Below are 24,223 nucleotides of genomic sequence, written 5' to 3'. Positions count from 1 at the left end.
CTTTAACGCTCCGTCCAGCTCTCATCTAGCAGGTGCAAACTTTCACACAAAGCCGCCTCGTCCGCCAGCGCTGGCACATTGAGCATTCTGGGCGGCGCTTAGCGAGATATACAGAAAAACTGAAATTCACGAAAGGAGCACAGTCCGTCAAAATTACGAAAAACTGCAGGGAGAGAGGTACCAAGACGTTCACAGGGCCAAGCCGCTGGGAGGAGTTACCTGCCGGCTCACTCTCCACCTCCGCGTCCCCAGGCACCGCCTCCCTCTCCGGGACCGCCCTGGAAGTCACTCCCACAGGTCGGGGAATGGAACCGGAAGTCCCGCCCTTCTGGAGACCCTAACGGCAGCCTGTAAGGGTCATTTCAAGGCCAGCGAATTCGCCGCGCGAATTGCTTTTTTGAGGTGGTGGCGGGGTGTCTACGCCGCTGAGCCCACGCGGGCTAGGCGACCCTGCGGCGCCAGGACTCGGCACGCGCCTTTTTTCCCCGGTTGTTCCGCTGCGTGACCCTTTCCCCTCACCGGCTGTGGGCGGGTTGAGAGGTCGGCTTCCTGGTGGGGCCGGGCGGGGCGCGGCGGGAACGGACCCGGGGGTCGCTGACTCTCCGCGAGCCTCGGGTCCCTCTTCGGCGAAGCGGAGTAGCTCTCCTCTTCCTGCTTGGTGATTTTGCCCGCGTGCATTCATCTGTGCACATCTGTACGGCACTTTGCTTCGAACGGCAGCCTTGTAAAATGGGCGCTGCTGCCCGCGTTTGACCGGTGGGGAGGCCGGCTCGAGAGATGTACTGAAGTGTTCTAAGTGGTAGGATGTGTGAGAGCCGCGGTCGAACCCCGGCTTTCTGAGGCCGGGCTGCCACCCCAGCAGTGGAGCAAATTACGTGCTGTGAGAGATGAGCTTCAGAAGCGAGTACCCCTATGATACCGTTAATGTAGAGCTCATGAGTTTCAGTCTCATCATTAAAATCCCGAGGCGTGACTTTAAATAGAAGGGGTTGGAGGGAACGACAGTATTTTTTCTTTGCCTCGTCTGCTCTCGAATTACAAGTTCCTTGTTAATGTCACATGTTTTGGTTGACAGCTTGAGCCCACTAGGAATGGCAGCCCCATCTATGAAAGAAAGGCAGGCTTGCTGGGGAGCCCGGGATGAGTACTGGAAGTGTTTAGATGAGAACACAGAGGACGCTTCTCAATGCAAGAACTTAAGAAGCTCATTTGAATCAAGTTGTCCCCAGCAGTGGGTAAGTCACACTTGGACGCGTTTCTGTTTGGTGTTAAAACACAGAGAGGAGCGGGGAGGGTACAGCTCAAGTGGTAGAGCGTATGCTTAGCATGCACGAGGTCCTGAGTTCAATCCCTAGGATCTCCGCTAAAAATAAATAATTAAACCTAATTACCTACCTCCATCCCCCACCAAAAACACAAAAGAGCTTACCATGTGAGTGGTGGGCTATGAAATGAAGCCCTGTCTCAGACATGTCAAATCTGCACTTTCACTGAGGGGCAGAGAAAACCGTGTCTGATAATCCAGGCTTGTTTTATGTACATGTCAGGCAGAAGTTTGGAAGATGCCACCTGATACTCTAAAGATCGTTGCAAAACAAAACAAACATACAAATAATAACCAAAAAAATTCCAGCTCCCTAAAATTGGTAGACTTCTCCAGGATCTTCTGAAGTGATAGTATTTAATCTTGGGCAAGAGTTAGCAAATTCATTGGCCTAGAGCTACTATCAGCAGTAAAACATTCCCAGTTGCCTACCCAAAATCATATAGTGTATAGTCATATGCCCAAAATACAAAGAAAGGAGTTTAGAAAGTGAAAGAAACAAAATGTTCATATGGTGGCTTCTGCCACCAGCTGCCCCAAATGCCTCATTCTCTGTATCGCCTGTCCTTAGAATGGAGGGGTTGGGAAAAGGAACTAATATCACTGGGCTCAGTAAGTGATCTTGTGTAAGTGCTTGACGCACCTTCATTAATACCTCTTAAGATGGGCGTTGCTGCTCTCAATTTCCAGAGGAGCACGGAAATAACTTGCTCAGTATTGGTAAATGGCAGAACCGAAAATCTAAGTCAGGCCCAGCTGGCTGATGTGAGGTGTGAACTTCGACAAGTCTGTGCTTTTTCACCATTTCATGCTACTCCAGGGTATGTCACGTAGCTTGGAGAACAGATCATTTTGGAGATGAGTGGATTAGGATCTTCACCCTCTCACACCTCAGATGTTTAGAGGAGGAGGCTGTGGCTGGAAGAAGACCGCAGAAGGGTGGGATGGGGGTGAGGATGAGCGCAGTGAGTGGGTGCTGCTTTAGAAGAGCTCTCCATCTGGAAAGTCAGCATGACGCGACCTGTCTCATGGGACTACCATGAAGATAAGTGTCTAACTTGACATATAAACTGAAAGCTGATAAAGGAGGGGCTTTATGATTGGACTAGAGGATGATTTAGGCAAAAAATGTTGTATGTCTCTGGTTTCCATTAGAGATGCATTGAAAGTTGATTCCTGGTTTAAGAAGTAGGTGGAAAATGTGGGAGTTTGTGCTGACATCAGACGTGAGTCCTGTAAGACCTGGACACCCCTGCGGCCTGTGCTGTCCTCTTCTCACTCTCTGCTGTCTGGCCCCGTGGTCACCGAGGCACAGGGACGGATGTGGGGCCCTGGGGTGGGAATGATGAAGCCCTTTGAGGTAAGTCATGGCTAGAATGTTAGCAGATTGCACCCCACCCCTACATTTTCCCAGGAGAACCTCTTCACTATGAGACCTGTCTTTTGACAGCCTAGCCATGGTTTTCCACTCAGGTTGTGTGTCAGAATCGTATGGAAATTTTAAAAAGGGGGGAGGGGCAGTGCTGTGTCCCAGGCCTCACCTCAGATCTACTGAATTTCTGGAAGCTTCTTTTTAAAAGGGCTCTGCCCGTACAGGTGGTTCTGGCGGATAAGCACAGTTGGGAATCACCGTCTTAGCCCCTCTGGGAAGTTATGCTTCAGCCCTGGATTTTTATCCTCTCTCCCCACCAAAACAACTGCTTTTCCTCCAGCCTCGTGGCTAGTAGACACTCCCATCTCCCTGGTTTCTGGGCAGTTTCTGTTCTTGGCATCTTGAAAGGTTTGTTTTTGTTTTTACAGCCAGCCAGGTGCTTCTTTATTGTATGTCTCTTCCACCCAGACACAGGCCAAGTGCCCTCTCTCCAGGTCACTGCATCCTGGTTACAGCTGACATTAGTCATTTATTAGCTCTAAGCACTTCAAATGTGCTGTCTATATAATTTATTCCTCACAAAGACTCTGTTACCCTTTTACACAGGCGCACAGCAATGAGGGCACTTGTCAGTGCAGAGCCTGGATTGAGCCCAGTGGTCTGAGTCCAGACCCCATGCTCTTCCCTGATGCACATACTTCTTTCTGTACCTGTCATGTCAGGAAAGGATCTGTGAATTAGGCTGCACAAGTCTCATGTTGTTCTAGAGACTTAATCATCATTCAAGTCTATTTAAATAGAAAAGTGCCACGGCCTTGGGTCCCTTCACATTTCACTCCCCCAGGTTCCCCCCTCGTCTCCAGCAGCTGTTGCTGTTTGGAATGCTTTCCGCGTCTTACTGCCGAGCACTTCAGAGTTCCCCGCTGTGCCACCCCTTTCCCAAGCCGGTCTTCCCTACAGCCAGGGCTTGAAGTACCACTTACGTGTTGATGCCCAAATCTGCATCACCAGCCTGGCCCTTTCTCCAACTTCAGAAGCACCCGTTGAGCTTTCTGCTTGGAGGTTCACAAGGACCAGCCTTCACCTCTGCAGATACAAGAAAGAATTCTTGCTCATCTTGTATTCAGCAGGCCTCTCCTCTCACACTCCCAACCTCAGTGAAAGGTACCAGCATCAGCAGAGTCCCCGAGTCCACAGTGCCTGTGGGAATTACTGCAGGACTGTTCCCAGGAGAGAAGCAGGAGAACATAAGACAGTGGACCCTGCCGTGGGGACAGGTCCCGTGTATTTCAGGAACAGCGAGGAGAGAACAGAAGTTACGGCCCTGGATGATGGGAGGCCAGGGATGGTGGCTTTTACTCTTAGTGATACGGGGAGCCACTGGAGAGCTCTGAGTTGGGGGTAAGGAGGCTGGTGAGGGTGTGAGAGGGATGGCAGTGAAAAAGTGGTGGATCAAGGGGCTGTTGGCATTAGAGTCTCAAAGAGGAAGTGGTGAGGGGGTGTTTGGAGAGTGGGATGTTCAGACCTGGGATTACAGAAGGGCTGTGTTTGTGGGTGAAGACGACGTCTGGGCTTTGCTCCTGGGAGTGGGTTAAGTTGGAGGACAAGATCATTGAAAAGGTCAAGTTGCTGAGAGGCCAGGCTATTGGAAGGATCAATCACCTGTATACTGAACCACCCAAGAGTATGACATGAGTATTGTCAGAGGAAATGACAGCAACCTGCAAAGTTAGAGATGACTCCAGCAAAACAGGGGAGTGGGTGGTAGAGCAAAGTATTCCAAAATCCCTTCCCCTTCACCCCACAGTGGTAGCCACTCTCCGTTTTCCTCTACAGACTGTTCTTAGTCTGCACCTGAGCTCCCCTCTCAACCTGCTCCCTCAGTCCTTTGCTCGCTGTCACCTGTGCTCTCTACTCCGGTTTTAACCTTGCTGAAATTTTACCCAGTGGCCATAGAATAAAAATGAAAGATATTTCCAGAGATGCATGGGGGAAGGTGGGGAGGGGGGCAGAGGGGAAGTAATGGGAGTATCCCTTGAATGCATTCTGTGTGAGACATTTTGTTCTCATTAGCTGTAATTTTCATTCAGTTTTGTGAGGTCCTGTTGTGTCTCTTTTACATAATAGGAACTAAGGCTCAGAAAAATGAAATAATTTGTTCAAGATCAGCTAACCAGTAGAGGGGATTTGAATGTAGGTTTCTACGATTCCAAAGTTTGTATTTACTTTTCCTTAGCTTAAGTCACAGCCAAAGAATAAAGGTATAGATAAAACCACCAAATAGCGATTTTACAATGAATACTTCAGTCATAAAACACTAAAAAACACACTTGTTACATAGTAAATATGCCGTACAACTAATACACTGTCACAAGAACAAATGTCTCTGCCACTTTCTCTCTGTTGTAGCTTTCATCAGTCTGACTTGTATAATGGTCCTGTGTAAAGTCTCCTCTTGGTTCATAACTTAGGAAGGAGCAGGGCTCAGGTGTGTCATTCCAGCATCGTGCAGCGCAGTCTTCCGCAAGCAGAGCAACCAGACATCCAAGAGGTTTGATCCCAATGTCAGTTTCTGATACTGTCTTTTTCCTGGGAGCCTTTGAAATGTCTCAGAAATGGCAGTATTTTGGCATTCGTGCTGCTGCCCTGCCTCTCATGTAATGGTTTAGAGGACAGCAGCCTTCTGTGTACACAGTGCTTCTCAGTCAGTGCTGGTTGATGTGTTAGCCTTTTAGCCTTTCAGACATTAGCCTTTTAGAGGTGCCACATGTCAAAGGTCCTCACTGTTAATTGAATCGGGTGGTAAGCACTGTGGAGACGAGCTTTTCAAGCAGAGAGTATGGTGTGTATGCAGAGGCATAGAAGCAGGATGAACAAGGAACAAGCACATTTGGGAACTGGGGTAGCTCTGGGTGGCCAGCATTTCCGGACTGGTGGTAAACTCGGAGGATAGACACATGGGCAGAGACTGAGCCATGAATGACCTTGTATGTCTCACTGAGGAGTTTGGATGCTGACCTTGAAGGCAATAGGGATGCCTTGAAAGATCTCTAAACAAGCAGTGACATGATCAAATTGGGATTTCAGAAAGATTATACTTGGCAGTGGTGTGACAGATGGATTAAGGAGGGGAGAGAAACCAGTTAAACAGCTGTTACATCAACCCAGGTGAGAAGTGAGGAGGGCCTGTCCTGTGGCGATCAAGAAGGAGAGAGGTCGGAGTGTTTAGGTGGAGAGTGATGCAGTCATTGGCTGAGAGGGGAGGAGCTGTGGACTGAAATGTGAGTAGGGCTACTCGTGGAACGGTCCATTAGGTAGTTGAGAAGCGACAGGAGACGCAAAGATCTGTTGATTCGCCACAGGAGTGTTAAGGACATTGTCCATTTGTTCATCTGGGATCTGTTACATGCAACACCCAGCCCAGCCCAGGCAGCCCAAGACCACCAGGGGTATGTAGTCTTTTGTTTTTTTTCCCACATTAAATAGACTATTTTGATTTATTAAAATTCTAGTTAACAAAGTGTTAAAACAGTTAGTTTATTTTTTTCTTTCCCAAACCCACTTTTTTGGGACAATTTCTCCTATGCAGTTCTAAAGATCTACCAATCTTGGGACCTCACTCTTTTGACCACAGTAGTGGACATGACCCACACTGTAACAAATAGACTTTGTGTCCCGGGAATTTGAATCTTGAATTTTAGATTGGCTCTCGTTTAACATGATTGTCCTTAATTCTACCCACTAAATCCTCAGATCTACCTTGTTGGGTTTTTTTTTCAGTTTTATTAGGTAGAATTGTTATAGTTTGACTGCACATATATAATACGTTGCATGTAAATACATATACACAATATACTGCACATATTTTTAAAATTTACATATATGTACTTTTCATTATTTCTAAGGACATTTAGAGCTTTAGCTTTTTAAGCTTACATAGTTACCAAAGGAATAAGGCCAACCACAAAATAAGAATTAAGTCAAAAAGATACATACATCCTGCTATTAATAGCAACATTATTTATAATTGCCAAGATACGGAAGCATCCTAAGTGTACATCAACAGATGAATGGATAAGGAAGATGCAGCATATATACATGTAATGGAGTACAACTCACAGGGGTGTGTAGTCTTGACGGTGAGATTTATTCGTGTGCCGTAAGCAGGGAGCCCATGCACCAGGGCTGCTGTGGGCATCTCACCAGCAAAGGAAAGGAGTTATCCCTGGGTTTGGGGGAAGGTTGGAGTTTAGATGAAACTGAAATGAAGAAGTAGAGCAAAGCAGGGCTGCATATAAGTGGGTCGTCATCAGCTCTGGACTTGAGAAGTGGACCCAGGGTCCTGTTTTCTGCAAAGATAAATGCTGAATGTCATGCTCAGAAACCCCTTATTTGAAGCCTTGCACCTGACTTGGAAATCAAGACTGCTTCTTTGTGTCCAAGTGCCTATCAGATCCTTCAGGCCAAAGTGGGTGTTTCTTTCTTACCAAAATAACTTCAAAGAGCAAATTTCTGAGTTTATGATTGTAGAGAGCAAAGTTTCTTGGTGAATAAGAAAGCATCAGTCACTCAAAGGGGTCTGTTAGTACACTCTGTGACCTGCAGTGTGTCTTCCAGAGAAACGTTACCTTTGTAGCTGGCTTTATCGGAGCCTCTTACCCAGCTTCGGACAGGGCAGGTTTCTGCATTCTCAGTCTCAGCTCAGGCTCCACTGAAATATATAAGAATTAAATCCTAAGAAAAACTTTTCTGTTCTGACAGTGAAAAATGTGTGTGTCCTGCCTTTGCCTTGTCTGCAAAACAGCTCAGATAGAGACACTGTGATGATTCTGTGGTTGGCCTTGATTTTCTACTTCTGGGATTTTACTGTTTCAGGATATGGGGCTTTAAGATACTCCAGATTCCTAATGGCAAGAGGAGGATGCAGATAAAAAATAATAAAATAGAATCTTTAATTTATTTAAGTTTCACCATCAACTTACTTATTCACAGGTCATAAATAGTTTTTAACTATGTGTCTATCTCCTTGAATTATATTTCTGGATATGATAAGCTTAATAAAAATATCATGGCTAATGAATTACAAGATTTACTGAAGTTACAGTTGATAGGAAATCCATGTACAGTGTCTTTAAATCATGAAGCCTATGATCTGAGAGCTGTATGAACTCCGAACTTGCAGGGCAAGTCCCACGTGTCTAAGCACAGGCACGCTTCTTGAGAAGGTTCACAGGGTCCTCAAATTCTCAGCAGGGTCTGTGACCCAAAAAGGGTTAGGACTCACTGGTCTACGGTCTCTTCGGAGACTCATATCCATCAAATGCACTGATTCAAAATGGTTCTAGAATATAAATTACTTATGCCACTTATACAGTTTATATTGAATTACATTTAAGTCTGTGCTTTCGTTCAAGCTGTGTAGCTTGCTCTTATTTCAGACCTTTTTTTCTCAACAGATAAAATATTTTGATAAAAGAAGAGACTACTTAAAATTCAAAGAAAAGTTTGAAGCCGGAGAGATCCAGCCTCCAAAAACAACCTCAAAGTCCTAGGCTATTCCTGAACATTTCAGAATGATTGAAGTTCTTTTTTTCTGGACATTTGAAAATGCTGACTATGGGACAGTAGTAGCTTGAATGATGCTAAACATGAATACATGGTCCGTATGTACAACTCTTAATTAAAATGATCAAGTAACAGGATTCCATTTATTCAACTTACAAAGAATTGACATCAAATGATATGAAATACACTTAATTTAGTAAAAGAAAACAATATATTTTAAGAAAAAAATAAAATTAAAGCTTACTATAAAAACACCTGTATCTTTTTTGTTGGAGGACAGGTAGTAGGCAAATACTATTATAGATATAGATATACACTAAAAAAGTAGGTTTGCCATTGTTGTCCTGGGAGTCAGCATTTTAATACAGGCACAAAAAAAGTGGGGGAGAGCTTGAATTTAAAATATGCAGGTAAAATAAAGAACCTCTAGGAAAAACCTTCAGCTAAGATTGTTAACGATAGGACAATGAATACTTTTTCTGTAAAGTTAGTAACGAGGAAGGATGTCCTCACTTCTATTGAACACTGTCCTGGGTTCCTAGTACTTCAGTAAGACAAAAAAGAAAAAAAGAATACAAATTGGGAAGGAAGAAATAAAATCTGTTCTATTCATGGATGATAAGATTATCTCTGTAGAAAATCCCAAAGAATCAAGAAAAAAAACACCTAGAATTAATAAGTGAATCTTAGAAAGGTGGCAGGAAACAGGATCAGTATACAAAAGATCACACTTTTGTACACCAATGAACAACTGGGATTTCAAGTAAAATTTAAAACCGTTTATAACAGCACTAAAAAAAATTAAAAATAGAAGGAATACTTAGATATAAATCTAACAGTACGTGCAGGACCTGTAACCTGAGAACTACACATACACAACACTTGAAATCAGAGGTCAGCTTAATTGGAGAGAGAGATTGTGTTCATGTATTAGAAGAGTCAGTGTTAAAACACTGTTACATTCTTTCCAGTTTGTTCTATGGGTTCAAAACAACCCCAGTCAAAACCTCAACAAGATTTTTGGTAGATATTGACAAGATGATTCTAAAATTTGTATGGAAAAGCAGAAGGTCTAAGATAGGCAAAACATTCTGAAAAGAACAAAACTGGAAGACTTACATGATTTCAAGGCTTATTAAACCAAACCTATATATGAATATTTATAGCAGCTGCATTCATGATTGCCCCAAACTGGGAGCAACCCGGACGCCCACAACAAAGGAATGGATTTAAAAAAAAAAATTGGGGCACAATGGAACACCTGAGCAGTAACAAGTCGAACTTGTGAGTCTTGCAGCAACATGGATGAACCTTAGCTGTGTTCTGCTACGTGAAAGCTGCCTTACCCCAAGGCTGGGTCCTGATGCGCTTCCATTACGTGATAAAAGGCAAAATCAGTACAGAGGACAGATCGGTGGTTGTGAACGGGGAAAGGTGCTGACTGAAGGCGTTCCACAGAGGACCTGAGGTGTTGAACCTGTCTCCTGCAGCACGGGGTGGTAGATCCAGGTATCCACCAGCCAAAGCCCAGAGAACCATACACTGCAGAGAGCGACACTGTGCCCATGAAAATAAAGTCAACCAGGACCCTGGAGTGATTCGTTTGACTGTTAGAATGAGTCTTCTGATGTCGGATTGGTGTCAGGTTATCAGTAAGAATTCATGTTTATGTGACCCTGTCTAGACAGTATGTTTGCACACATGTGGGTTGGCAGACATCTAGGTCCCCTAGCTCTGTCCCCTGAGAGGGGCTGCAGTGATGCTCCAGGAGTAACAAGTACATCTCCTGAAACCCCAATCTTGGTTTCTATACTGTTCTCCCATAAATGGAACCAGTGATCCTTGCTGAAATGTGTGATTCTAGAACTGGGAGAGAGAAAATTACAGATGCGCCTGGAACACTCTGTAGCACAAGGGCGTAAGGACGTGCTTTAAAAAGAAAAACAAGAGCATATTAAAGGACATGGGAGCCCACCACACACACACATCTCAACAGGACTGACTGAGGGACGCATCTTCCTTACAGAAGAATACCAAGTAATAAGTGATACCCACTCGTGAATGATAAAATCAGGGGGCAAAAAGTTCAAGAGAAAAAGCTTATTAGCAGAGCCTCCAAGTCTCTCTCCCAAAACATTTATTAAATACTGTGGTATTAACAGTTGCCTCCAAAACCTCTGACACGCCTCCCTCCAAGGGGGGAAGCTCGTTTTCCCTGCCCTTGAGTGTAGGCTTGGCTTAGTGGCTTGGTCTGAAAACCAGACTGCAAAGTGAGAAGTGGTAAGTTTGCAAAGAACATGGCAAACAGTGCTTCAAGCAAAAATCAGGGTATAAGTCATGCTTAGATGTGATGAGAAGCGCTTCATCACTGCAGAACCTTCCTTCCAACCCATGGCCTCAGTCTGACAAAAGAGAACGCCAGACAAACCCAAATTTTGAGACATTTGCAAAATACCTGACTTCAAAGTGTCAAGGTCATGACAGACCGAGAACCTGTCAGAGACTGGAGGAGACTAAGGAGCAGGCCTAAATGCAACATCGTGTCCTCGGTGCCAAAGCCAGTGGCACTAGAACAGAAAAAGCGTTATTAGTGGGAAAACGGGAAATCTGAATATAGATCTGATTTGTAGTCTGTCTAGTGAACAGCACCAGCACCACCGTTAATAGTTTCGACAAATGTCTGTGGTTAAGTAAGGTCCTATGAGAAACATCTGGGTGAAGGATATATGGAAATGTAGAGTCTTTGCAGCTCTTCTGCAAGACAAAAAATTATTTTAATAAAGTTACAGGAGAAAAAAAAAACATATGCAGGTAATGGACTCTGAAATTTAAATAGTACTAAAAAGGACCCAGACATGATTGAAGTTCATTGCTGGATGCTGACAGTTACCATTAAATAAAGTAATTTTGTGTGGTGCTAAGTAATCTCAGCACCACACAAAACCCCAGAAGAACAGAAACATTAAGTCAACCCTCATGGGTTCCACTCTCACCACTAAGCATGATGTACAAGAGTAATTCACCTCTTCTGGGGCCACGCTGGAAACTGTCAAAGAGTGTAGACTATTTGTAATCCCTATTTGAACTTGGAGCAAAAATGGCATATGCAAATTTCCTTAAAACTTTGTATCAATGATTATGGCCTAGTTCACGGATTTAAAAATAAATGAAATCTTACTACCTGGCATTAGGAACTTTACAGGAAAGCTGGCAGCATCTTGCCAAGTCTGCTTCCTCCCTGGGAGTAAGTGATAATGGAGCAGCAGAAAGAGGCCAGTGACTCTTCTTAACACGGTACCTTTGCTTCCACCCCCCTCACCCCCTGGACAAGGGTATGGCACTGATAGATAATGAGATCTGCTCTATTTCTGCCTGACTCCTACCATAATCCACATTTCTGACAATACTAGTTTCTAGGAAAGAAATGATCTTTTTAAAATATGTTGCTTTATTTCCACAATTCCTTAAAATATTTTATTGAAGAAGTGATGCAACTTAGCTAAAAATGTTTATTAAGAGTTTATTATAACGTATAGTCATATATTTAAGGCACATGAAAAAGTTTTGGCATTAAATTGCAAGGAAAAAACCCAAATTGTCCCAGTAGATTTCAGAATCCATCAGTCCAAATAGTTTTTTTTTTAATTGAAGTACAGACAGTTACAATGTGTCAGTCTCTAGCGTACAGCACAATGTCCCAGTCATGCATATACATACATGTATTTGTTTTCATACCAAATAGTTTTAAGACAATATTTCAGCAGCAGTGGTCGGTCATCTCAGATAAGGCCCGAGCTCCGGGCCACGGGGACCCCGTGCCTGAGCAGCTGCTGTCTGGTGTACTCCCAGATCAGCAGGGCACCGCTCACGTGGACGTTGAGGGAGCGGATGATACCCTGCTGAGGGATTTCCACACACACATCCAACTGCTGGATCAGATTTGCAGGAATCCCCTCACGTTCATTTCTGATGAAGAAAAAAATGGGAGAAGTTAGCTTTCTTATAATAAACGTTTTTTTCTCAGATACTCTGGATGTTACTGGAAGAGACAGGTTACTAAATGAAACAAGTCCACAGTACCTGGCACCGTAGTACCAGGAACATAAAAGAGAGTAACAAAAACGTTTATGGTTCAATTCTGGGTTCACCTGTCCATACCAAATAGGTGAAATAAAACAAAAACTAGGGGCGCTTTCCATAAACCTTGTCAGAAGTCAGGGGCAGGTATAGTATCAGGAATCCAAGTACACTGTAAATCCTCTGAAACATTTTCTAGACAGGGACTCAAGAGAATGTCCTTACCCCAACAAGAGTAGAGACTTCTCAGGAAAGCAATACTGGGTAAGGTCTACACTTTTGACGGTTTGTTCCACACCCACGATGGTATAACCTTCTGCTTTTTTCTGCTGCAGATAATCAATTAGCTGAGGTGGTCTGACCTTAATATTAGTTTAAAAAGAGTAGAATATTAAATCATTCATTTACTCCTGCTGGGAGTAAAATCAGAGTTAAAAAAAAAAAAACTTTTATGAAACTGAAATTCGTTAAATGGAAAAAGGACAGAATTACACTCTATAAAAAAGAACTCCCCAACATCACATAAATTTATAAAACAAGAGTGAGTTGCAACAGGACACATATTACCGAAAAGAATTCTACATTATTGAGGATTTCTCAAAATACAACCATGTGAAACATAAAAAGAGGGGGGAGGGTATAGCTCAGCGGTAGAGCATGTGCTTAGCATGCACGAGGTCCTGGGTTCAATCCCCAGTCCCTCCATTAAAGACAATAAATAAACAAACAAACAAACCTAATTACCCCACCCCCCAAAAAACCCAAAATAAAACAAAGAGAACAGAGTGGGATGTATTTTACTTTTCAGTATTGTTTTTAAACTGTTAAAGGCTGGACTACTTGCAAAAGGGTTGACACATGAAGACAAGAGTTCAACAAAAGATTTTAGCAAATAAGAATTTTAACAGTAAATCGCTTTCCACCCACCTCCACCAGCGGAAGCCACTGTTCTGCGGAAACACTGAGGTGCTGAAACTGTCTGTCTCGGATGCACTGAAGATTGCCAACGGCGAGCGCCGAGGCCCCAAACACCTCGCAGGTCCGGCACAGCCCTGCACAGAACACGCCGGTTACTGCTGCCAGTGCAACGAACGCCAGGTTCACCACGTCCCAGACAGTGCTCTGCGGCTCGCGGAGAGGGTTAAACGTGGAACAGAGAGCCAAAAGGGCACTGGATAGATTAAAAACGTTCAGGATCAAAAGATCCAGCAAGTCTCCTGGAAAACTGTAATTTTACCTCCTAAATTGGTGGGTTTGTCAATGAGCGAGGCCACCACAATCAGTCTACTGATTGACTTTCCCAGCTTGGCAGCGCGATCCTGAAAAACTAGCTCCAGGTCTAAGTCTGGAACGTTATTTTTCCACGGGATAATCTTCTTCTGAACATCAGTCCACTCCGACTGGTTATCTGCTTCGCCCGAGTTAGAACCTGGGAAGGAAAAAGAAAATATCAATTTCCCTCTCTTTATTTACATACATAAAAATTAAGAGCTTAAAATGATAATTTAGAATGAGATTTATTAAAGAACTTTACTTGGGTTCACATATAACGGCCATTTTCAATAATAATTTAAAATTTTCAAATTCAACTCTACTAACCAATATTCTACATTTCATGAAAGTAACACGTGCACATTTTTTACATTTTAGCACACCCCAAACTGGGAAGCATCTTAGAACCCGTAAGGGTAGCATAGTTTGCTAGCATTTTTTCTTAGGGGGTACATAAAATAATGGTGTATCTTACAAACAACAGTGTATTAGGTTGGAATTTTCTGTAGAAATACTATATTCTTGAAAACAACATAAATAGTCTTTATCTTAAATTATTTGACAAGTACTTGGGGACTTTTGCTAAAATGAGGACTGTTCTCTGGAGCAATTCTCTCTCGACTAACCCGATGAGTACACGACGTTACTGATCTGTCTGACTGCGTTTTGAGTTCTCGTTCGGGATGGAGACTGCCCCAGGCTCCTCCCCGACCCCGTCCCACTGCGGGGGTCGGGGGGGGGGTTGCTGAGCTTGCTGGGGGTGGAAGAGAGAAGCACAGAAATATGCCGCAGTGCCATACACGGAGGGCGGGCGGCTCACAGAGAGGAGGGACTAGTGTCTGGGGGAGGGAGAGGCAGAGAGCAAGACCCAGGAGGCACCAGGGAAGGGACGCGATGGTCTGCAGAGCACAGCGCGTGGGAAGCGCAGCGCACTGTGGACACGGCGTGTGCGCATGCGCACCGGACGCAGGAGGAAGACGGCCCTGCAGCGGCGGTCCCTCGGCCTCGCTCACAGCGTGTGAAGGATGGAGGGACGCAGGGGCGTGACTCCGCCTAGATCACAAGGACTTTGTACTTTATTCTACAGACAGGAGCCATTACAGGGCTTTAAAAAGGGGGAGAACGGTACTGGTTTTGTGTTTTAGGAAAATCCCTCTTAAAAGCAACGTGTAGGATAAGTTGGGGCTGGAAAACCACCGTGGGGCTTTTGCACTGGTCCAGGCAAAGAAAGAACAGTCTAAGTTAAGTCCATGCAAGAGGAGCTGAAGAGGACATGCAGAACGGCCCGGATCTGGATGGATGCATGTGGAAAGAGAGAAAAAAGGAAACGTGTGGCTTCCATGTGCCTGGATGACACCATTAACAGAAAGGGTAGAGGGAGGGGAGGGGAGTCTGAGCAGAAAGGCAAAGTCACGTTGGATATACTGAGTTTAAAGGGCTTATGGAAGAGTGTTGCCAACAAGCTCGGGAAAGAGGTGGGGCAGACATAAACACCTGAAGGTTGCAGTTACACGGCAGGCCGTTTCCAGGTGCAGAAATGGATAAAAACGCTCAGGGAGAACACTCAGAGCGGCGGAAAACCAAGCCAATGACACAGTTCAGGGGATACAACACTTACGTCTCAGCAGAAGAACCAGATGCAATATCCCTCTCTCCACCAAAAACAAACAACGCGCAGAGAAACCCCTTGGGCCCGTTCCCCATCCAGTAACTCCTCACCTCTCTGCCCCACTCCATGGCAGAACCGACTCAGGTGTCCTCACGTGTGGCTCCTCTGTCCTCTCCCCAAGCCAGGCTGTCCTCTCCCCACTGACACTGCTCTTGCCCCCGAATCTTCACATTGGCTCATCTCTCTTTTGGGAAAGCTCTTCTCCCAGACTTTGCCTAACTTGCTCTCCCTTCACGCAGGTCTCTGCTCAATGCCAACTCCTTACAAAACTCTTTTTAACTCTGTCACACCATCTCTTTACTCTGCTACCTGAAATCGTGTTTATTTGTTCCAGGCTGACCCTCTGCAGGAATGTAAGCTCCGTAAGGGCAGGGCCCTTGCCTCCTGTCCAACACACAGGAGGCAGTCAATAAATCTTTGTTGGTGGAGTAAATAAATATAAGGAGATAAATCTTAAAATGCATTTGTGAACCATCTAGAATGTTTGATAGAAAAATACACTTTCCTAGAACTCTCCTCCAGACATACTAAGTTAAAATCTAAGGGTGGGACCCAAGAATCTGCACTGTAACAAGCTGTTCAAGGGATTCTTAAAAACATTAAAATTTAGAGAACTATAAATACAAGGGACGGTCGGGGGGTGGGGGGTGGATCTCAGAGGAGAGTAAGCAAAGTCAGACTGTGGAGGAACATCAGGGTAGCGAGCTACCTAAAGGTCAGGTGTGGTGAGAGAAAGGTGAGTGTTTAGATTCTGTAAAGAAGGAGACAAAGACAGTTTCTGACTTTCTGAAAGGAATTTCAGTGATGCTTACGGGTCAGGGAAGCCAGGACGAGGACAAATGTGAGTGACTGACAGACTGATGAGAACAAAGACCACTACTGCACATTTCCTAAGGTTCGTTGTGATTTTAAAAACTGGGGGGGGGGGGGGGGGGACGACTTGACCCCTGGTTTTTGGGGGCAGCTTGACTGTGAAGGGGAGGAGGAGCTGGAGGGAGCAAATGAGGGAAAGGGGTGTCCTAGAGAGAGCTGAAGGGAAGGAGGGGGGAGATGGAGGAGGAGGATGGGCAACAGTGAGTGATGTCCAACCAGACCCAGCAGGACGAGGGTCGGGAGCCCCGCTTTATAAGTGGGACAAGAAGAGAGATTTCTTAATCTGGCCCTCTAAAAAATCTGTTTTCAGAAGTACATAGTGGAAAAGCAATGACTATTAGTTAACGATATTTCAAGGAAGAGAGAAGCCTCTGGCTTTACAGAGTCAAGGAGATCAGGCTCCCTCTGGCTCTTAAGAGCAAAGCGAACGTCAACTAAAGGTGCTGAAGTGACACCACGTGCTCTGTCTTTACTCTCGGAGGAGGAGCAGAGTTCACCACGTCAATGGAAAAGTGATACCGTCAACTCTCTGTTCTCAGTAATGGACGTCAACAAGCCCGAGCCAGGCAACCCGGGGAGAAAATAAACCAAAAGTTCTTTTTACCTATGTCCTGCTGAGCCCAGTCACCTGGCTTCAGTTCACAAAGCTGAGTTGGAGAACGGTACCACTGAAATCCCGCATCGAGAGGAATGTCAGTGAACTTGGTAAATTTACCAATGGAGATCCACTCGTCTTCAACGAGGCCAGAAAGGCGAGGAAGGATGTAAAATATGGTCTGAAAGGAGAATTGTAAAATCTAAATTTCTTCCCTTAAAACTAATAATGAGATACATGATAACATGTTTAAAGCACAACTTATGTATTATTACTGATGTGTTCTCCCAAACTATCACCTCTGATCAAATTACATACGCTCATTTATATCTTGTAGCAACTGTCCATCTGTATTTCTTATCTTCTCTAAGAATTAGGGGATTGATTTAGGAAATCCCTGAGAGTACACAGATCTTTGAGGGCAGTATTTCTCACTGTATGTCATAGGCACCACGCTCTTGCTAAAAGCAGCAGGTATTTTGGAATTCATCAGTACTAACATTGGACAACGCCTGGATAAATGCTACTTATCGATAACCAGACTTGTCCATAAGCAGCCAAGCTCAAGCTCTCATGATGCCAAATCTCTGCTCTTGCTGCCACCGTACAAATTGGGAATCTAAATTCTGCCTCCAGTGTATCTTAGCTGTGGACACTGGACAAGCCATTAACCTTTCTCAATTTCTCAGCTTCAATTTCCTCACTGGTTAAGTAGGACACGATCAGGTTAAAACAGCACAGGACAGTGATCTGCCAGCCGTCCAGCCTGACACCCCCGTGAGTAGTGGTTACTCAGTCATTCCGTACCAATCCTCCTTTACTTTTCTTACCTACCACCAAAACTGAGATCCAGGTCATCCTCAAAGGTGGAAAGCACGTAAGAAGCAGAATTACAATAAGCAATTTAAAAATGAAATAATAACCTTGTAACAAGGCACAAGTCTTCACAACAGTTTTTGGAATGAACGTGGTTTTCTTTTTGTTAGCAACATTTGCGCAAATTTAAGCAGGCATCATGAATGCAGCTAAATGTTCCTTACATGGGGATCAATGTAATACACATGCTGCGAGCCATTATTTTATCTGCACATACGGTTAGGGTTCATATAATTAATGGGAAATAAAGTATATAAATGTATCAGGGTGAGGCAGTCAAAGTCAGGGGGAGGCAAGGGACTTACTCCTGATCGAGAACTGACTAGGAAAGGCTGACTTAGCACTAGAGTTATTAAGGGTCCTTCAGAAAGATGTCAAACAGAGCATTCTGGGCGCTAAAGGACACAGAACAGAGCATGTTAGAATAGTTGAAAAAGCCTAAATAATTTTTTGCAACGAAGCAATGGAAAGTACACAGTAATGTTCTATGATGAATATCTCACAGTATACAGATCTGTATTTTTTTTAAAAGGCTAGCTTATTAGTAATCCACACACATACACACACCCAACAAGAAAAAAAAAATCACTTACGCACAGTAGCTAAAGTTACTGATACTTCCAAGTTCTTTAGAGGAAAAGTCTTAAGTTACATATTTTAAATTCAAAGGCAGAACGTTATAATTACAGCTGCAAAAGGGAGAAGGTAATACAACTTACAGAAACTTTAATAATCTATGTATTGAGTTAATCAATGCACATGCTAATTGTAATAAACAAGTTTATGGTTCTCAAAATTATTTAAGCACAATCTGCTACCATCAGTGATGTGCAGTATCATTTGCTACACAATCTCAGTCACCCAGAACCTAAAATGTGCAGTTAAACAAAAGAGGAGATCTTTTTGTTCTTTTTTAACAACGGGCTTTATTACAACGTCTCACCTGCACAAATGTTCTCACTCATTTCCTTTTTAATGTCAGAACAGATTTCTGTTTAGAGTTAAATATTCCCCCTTCCAGTGTTTACAAGTCAGACACTGCCTGAGAAACAGAAAGTGAAAATGACAAGCCGATTTTCACTGCTGAAGAGTGAGACACAAGCAAGCCACCTGCATGAAGTGACAAAAGTAAACTGAGAGCTTTATGATGAGAAGGTGGTGCTGGAGGGAAGTCAGCCTCATGAACACCCTTCAACAACCGTGGCAGAAAGGAAGCATCAGGCCCAGAGACACAGTAGAGAATTTGCAAATGGTATTAATCTCAGCTCACCTCCAGACAGTAATCCTTAAGTGGGTGAAATGCTGCAAAAAAGAAATGTTCTTGGATGCGTTGCCAATTCTTCTTGGCGTTCCTAGGGATGAAAATATGCATGAGGTGAACCAACTCATGAGTGAACCAACTCCGGTAAGGGGGGACACATCACATAGATCTCAAAGAGGTACTGCAGAACTTAGAATGAACAGGCAATCTTGTGAATTTTATCCCAAGATTTATACACCCCTATCTCCAAGATAAACATACGTTAAAAACTGACCCTAAATTTGACATTTTGAAATGAAATTCAAAGACAAAGAAATTAAATGACTCTCTCACAGTCACACAACGAACAATGACTGAACAAGCGTGAAGCCAGCTCTCCACACCTCAAGTGCGGGGATCAGCCTACAGAGGGGGCAGAGGCCGGGGCTGCCCGGAAGGTGAGGGCAGTGGGGATGGTCGTCAGTGGACAAGGAGGAGAAAATCCCACACAGGAAGCCTGCCACAGGCACAATTCACACACCTGGGGAAAAAAGAATTCTAAAAGGGAGCTGTATAAGAAATCTGGACCTGGATCCTCAAGTCTCTCTCTGGCCATAAACACCTTTTTCCCCCCAGGAGAGACAAATCGTGAGCTCAGTCATTTTTTCTACTCTGAAGATTCACACAGCACACAGCCAAACTGTACCAACTTTCACAAGCCAAACAAAAGTAATATGAGGTTTCAAATTCTTAACTTTAACAAATAAACACAAACAACAAAAAACAAAAATCTGTCAAGTTTTAAAAGGCAAAAGAGGTAGAAATAAAAATTATACATGACCACTGGCAGGTTTCAGTTTACATTCATGATCAACAACCCAAAAGCTAAAGGACCCCCAGGGTTCCCGGCCACCTTCCACACCTGTCTCCTTTGCCAAAAGACAGCCCCTTAATCTGGGCCCGAGATCCCATCCCCTGGGATTTTGCTGAGTCATGCACCCCTCCCCACTGTAGCTGTATTTTGTCTGTTTGATATTGAGCATCTGAGTAGGATTTTGTTTGGGGAATAGAGAAGTTCTCTTAGAAAAGAAAAGGGAAAAAGCTTCCAGCTTTTGAACGAGCTTTGACTGGTCCATCTGAGGGGTTAAGAGCATGCCTTTAAATAAAGTCAGGTCATGCGGCTTCTCAGACAACAGAGGGTGCTAACATTTGGCTACGCTGAAGAGGAACATCTAGAGGCACATAAAATAAAGGGTCAAAGATATGAAAGCAAAAGAAAAAAACGTCAGGATGGAGCTGCCAGCACTTAGTATTGTAATTAAACTAAATATAAAAGAGTGACCTGCTTAAACACCAACTAATCCAACCTGTGCACTGCAGTGTGATGGATGAGAGATGCTCACAGGCTGGCGCCCCCGCATCCCCTTTGTGCTCTGCCAGGCGGGGAGGGACGGGGACAAGGTTTGCTTACCCTGCTCCCTGCATGTTTTCCACTTGATTGAGACTGGATTCAATAACAGAAGTCAAAGCATCAAGTTCTTCAAGGTGCAGTGCTTTACACATGCCCCAGATTTTCTTAAGCGCAATTAAGGCATACAGCCGAATACTAAAATTGTGATTGAAACACCAGTGCAGTACGATAATGAGGGCTTGCTTCAGAATCAGTTTCTGAAAAGAGAGGACAACAGGTCTTCAGGTGTAAACATGGACCATTTCACCCCTGACTGAATGATCAAAGCCAAGGTCTACAGATGATAAGAATGCTAACAGTACATCTTATTTCACTGGTTCTGCACTGTCGGGCCTTCTCATTCTTCCTCCTCAGACAGGTGAGACACACTGACGTGAGCGATTTCCTTCAGAGAGAAAATATCCCCCCGGAGGGGAGAGTACAACTCAGTGGTAAAGTGTGTGCTTAGCACGCACAAGGTCCTGGGTTCAATCCCCAGCACCTCCATTAAAAATGAGGGAAGGGGAGGGGAGGGGAGGGGAGGGGAGGGGAGGGGAGGGGAGGGGAGGGGAGGGGAGGGGATGGAGAAAAGAAAGAAAGAAAGGTGAATAAATAAACCAACCTAATTAGCCCCACCAAAAGAAAATACCCTCCCAGCTCTGTAGTGTTTACGATGCTGTGGTACCTCTTCCCCGTGTTCCAGCTCCTGGGGTAACTTGAACAGAGCCCTTTCATGCTACCCATTGTATAACCACAGTGTTTTACAAACAGCCTCCATCGCTGATTACCTTACTATGGGCTGAAAAAGTCAGAAATAGTCTTGAAGAGCCCTGCTTTTGGTGAACTTGAAGGTGCTTCTAAAGCAAGCTATCTCACAAAGTGCTGTTGCCCCCTCGTCGTTGATCTGAACTGCTGTTTTCCCTAAGGGTGATCCTGGGCACACACAGCACCAAGTGGAGGCAGGACAACGTAGAAGTGGGGAGGGAATAACCACACAGGGCCTGCCTATCGTAATACACACACACACCTAAAAGGCACAGACAAATAAAATCTGAACACACAGATTTTTCCATTTTCACAGCCTGGAGATTTTATGCGATGACAGTCCCTGATTTCCAAAACCAGAGTTCCACAGATATTGAAAGGCAAAGGAAGTGACATCTATCGCTGTGGAAACCAGATGGACTCAAACTTCTAATAAAGTAGCAGGAGCTACCTTAATACTCCTACCAAATGGGCCCTGTAAATGTCACAGGCTGCACCTTGCTAAGAGTCTTACTGTTAGTTTCTACTGACTGAGTAAAAGTAACCACACTCACGAAAGAGTTAACTGAGATATCACACTTCAATTTCCCGAAGTGTCTCTGAGGACAGAATGATGATATAAATGATCCTCTTTATTCCATTCCTTTATTCAACACAGCATCAGCGTTGATCGGGGGTCACTGTACGTCCAGCGTGGCAGGACACTGTGGGGAGACACATAAACACACACACACACGACCACAGCATACAGACAACCACCCCACGTGATACACAACTTTAATCGCCTGTAGCTGGAGCCGGGTGAGGGAGAGTGATGAGTCGGACAGGCCCCAGCAAGAACAGTTCTCAGCCAGAGGGACAAAGATGGCTGAGGCAAATCTGAGAAAGCTAGAAGACAAAGTGCAGTGAAGAGAAAATGTATTTACTCGGCCAGAGGGAAGGTCAGAGAGACAGGACGGGCAGTATGGGAAACGGCAACTTCTCAGTGACACCGGATGAAGTATCTAGTTTTAGTTGGGATGTTGAAAACCAAGGCAGGTTAACCAAGACAACCGAAATATCGATAAAAGATAATTTAAAAACTAACAAAGAGGAAAAAGGAGGAATGTTGTTAATTAATTGCTGGTGTTCTACAGTCCTTTACAACTTTATGAAGCACGCATGTGACAACATCTAAACATACCCACTCCCTCTAGCATGAGTTCTGCACCTCAAGTGCCAGGCGCGGCATTTTATGCACTGTGTTCTTCATAAGCACGACATCCCCACGTAGATTTTATCATCCCCGAATTAGATGTTAGATAACTAACGCGAAGGGGAGGCAAACCTGCACAGTGATAGTTAAAAGGACAGTCATCCCAATGAGAAACGTCCAAAACAGGCCCCTGATTTCTTCCCACCTCCTGCGTGGGTCCTCACCTCCTCCTGCGCTGACCCCCGCACTCCGTGCCAGTGGCTCTGACCTTGGCCGAGACGAGGCCCTTCTCACTGCGGCCGGCACCTGCTGTCCTCTAGCCCTGGGTGGAAAGTCCCCGGACCCCCCGCTGGGCTTGCTCACCCTCCTGCATTTAGGTGCTTGTTCGGAATCGTCTCCATGGAAAGGTCTCCCCTGAAGCCACTTTCTGAAACAGCCGTCCCACCCAGGCACCCAATTTCCACCCTTATTCTGCTTTCTTTCTCTTCAAAGCTCATGCCACTACCTGACAGTATACTATTTCTTTATTGTCTCTCTCCCCCACCAGAATGAATGCAGACTTTGTTTCGTTCCCTGCAGAATCGCTAGGGCCAAGGATAACATACAAAGACACCTAAAAGGCACAGGGTAAATATGAGGCTGGGAGAAGAAGGAAGGGGGCAAAAAAAATCAACGACTTCTTCCAAAGAACCCCACCCAGCTGGGGCCTGTGGGCAATGAAATTCACCACACATCCCAACTGCGCGTTCTCTGCTTATTATCCAGACGTAAACCCCACCGTTCTCTCTGCTCCCATGGTGTCTTCTCCCAAAGAACAGATGCTCCCTCTGACCCACCCTTCAGGACTCTCCCCTGGCGGGTGCATTAACCCCTCCCTCACCTTCCTCTCACCTGCCTATGTCAGAGGAGGGTCTGCCCAATTCCAGCCCTCAGGGTGACGTCCAAACCTTTACTTCTCCAGCACCGTGTAAAACCCACGGCTCCCCGTTCCCTGCCCACAGCCACACCCCAGACCCTGTTCTAAAACTGTAACTATTCTTTTCTAAAATCTTAAAATCAGGTGATCCCATTTCTGACGCAAAGCAGCTGTCTACCCCCTACCTCCTAGTCCCCCCACCCTTTCTCCTCACCATCTCTGCGGTGGGATTCATCAAAGCCTTGGCCTCCTGGTTATGCAACAGCATGGGTTAAGCCCCCGGCATCCTGCGCGACCCCGACCCCAGTGCGGCACACGGCACACGGCACACTGCGGTCCGCACAGGCTCTGGGCGCTCACGCCGCGTCTCCGCCGTCTGGTATGGGGCTTAGTAAGGACACGCACTGACAGCACTGGAATGAATGAGCAGCATGAAGCCTGGATCCCAAGCCCTGGCAGGTATAAAGCAGGCCTGAGGAGGGTCTGAGAGGAGAGAAACTAACACTCACTGAGTACGCAGCACTTCCATGCTATCTGATCCTCACAGTGAGCCTCTAAGCTGGGAAGTATTAAGTCCACTCTACGTGACAGGAAAACAGAAGGAATAAATTCCGTACGCCTTTCCCTGGGCTGCAGGGCCCGGCCTTCCCCTTCAGATTTCTCACCACTCTCCTGTAACCTTCATCCTCAGTCCACGCTTCATTCAAATTTCCTTAGTTTTTACTAATGCCCTTTGTCTGTTCCAGGACCCCGCCCAGAACGCCATGTGGCCCGTCAGCCTCCCCTTGGCTGTGGCCGTTTCTGATGCCTCTGCCAGGCGTTTTGTAGGGTGTCCCTGGGCTGGGGCTTGGGGGGTGTTTTTCTGATGATCAGACCGGGTTCTGGTGTCTGGGAGGGAGACCACAGAGGTGAAGAGGCGTTTTCATCACACCTGCGGGTTCCATATACAGGATAAGTTACACACTTCGGGGAAAAAAACTGAAACAGAAAGTCTTAAGTGACTGTTTCAAAGAAGTCGTCAAACAAAAACACAC

General features: G+C 45.0%; 2 protein-coding genes across 10 annotated transcripts in view; one reads left to right on the top strand and one right to left on the bottom strand.

Annotated features, from left to right (window-relative positions):
* The first annotated feature begins 216 nt into the window (after nt 1-216).
* Nucleotides 217-8,398, top strand: COA6 (cytochrome c oxidase assembly factor 6). Of its 5 annotated transcripts, none has more exons than XM_045522634.2 (3): nt 217-350; nt 1,076-1,235; nt 8,153-8,398. In XM_045522634.2, the coding sequence occupies exons 2-3, from the start codon at nt 1,092-1,094 to the stop codon at nt 8,246-8,248; spliced, it is 240 nt and encodes a 79-aa protein (XP_045378590.1). In that variant the 5' UTR covers nt 217-350; nt 1,076-1,091; the 3' UTR covers nt 8,249-8,398. The 5 variants fall into 5 exon arrangements, with proteins under 5 accessions (XP_045378590.1, XP_010961288.1, XP_010961291.1 ...); XM_010962986.3 differs by lacking the exon at nt 217-350 and adding an exon at nt 357-540; XM_010962989.3 differs by lacking the exon at nt 217-350 and adding an exon at nt 405-658.
* Nucleotides 8,399-11,761: 3,363 nt separating this feature from the next.
* Nucleotides 11,762-24,223, bottom strand: part of TARBP1 (tRNA guanosine 2 -O-methyltransferase TARBP1) — a 60,853-nt gene continuing 48,391 nt past the window's right edge. For 2 of the 5 annotated variants that reach the window (XM_074373134.1, XM_074373135.1), the window contains 7 exons: nt 20,335-20,531; nt 18,894-18,975; nt 16,757-16,928; nt 13,576-13,767; nt 13,266-13,390; nt 12,564-12,700; nt 11,762-12,227 (listed from right to left, as the gene is read on the bottom strand). In XM_074373134.1, coding sequence (XP_074229235.1) covers nt 12,041-12,227; nt 12,564-12,700; nt 13,266-13,390; nt 13,576-13,767; nt 16,757-16,928; nt 18,894-18,975; nt 20,335-20,531 — 1,092 coding nt within the window. In that variant the 3' untranslated portion in view covers nt 11,762-12,040. Of the gene's footprint in view, nt 12,228-12,563; nt 12,701-13,265; nt 13,391-13,575; nt 13,768-16,756; nt 16,929-17,928; nt 18,019-18,566; nt 18,666-18,893; nt 18,976-20,334; nt 20,532-24,223 lie in introns of those variants that run through there. The other 3 variants (XM_074373136.1, XR_012509904.1, XR_012509903.1) reach the window with 3 other exon arrangements.

This window comes from Camelus bactrianus, chromosome 11 (assembly GCF_048773025.1).
Source record: "Camelus bactrianus isolate YW-2024 breed Bactrian camel chromosome 11, ASM4877302v1, whole genome shotgun sequence".
Lineage (NCBI taxonomy): Eukaryota > Metazoa > Chordata > Mammalia > Artiodactyla > Camelidae > Camelus > Camelus bactrianus.
This window is presented reverse-complemented; position numbering and strand designations above follow the sequence as displayed.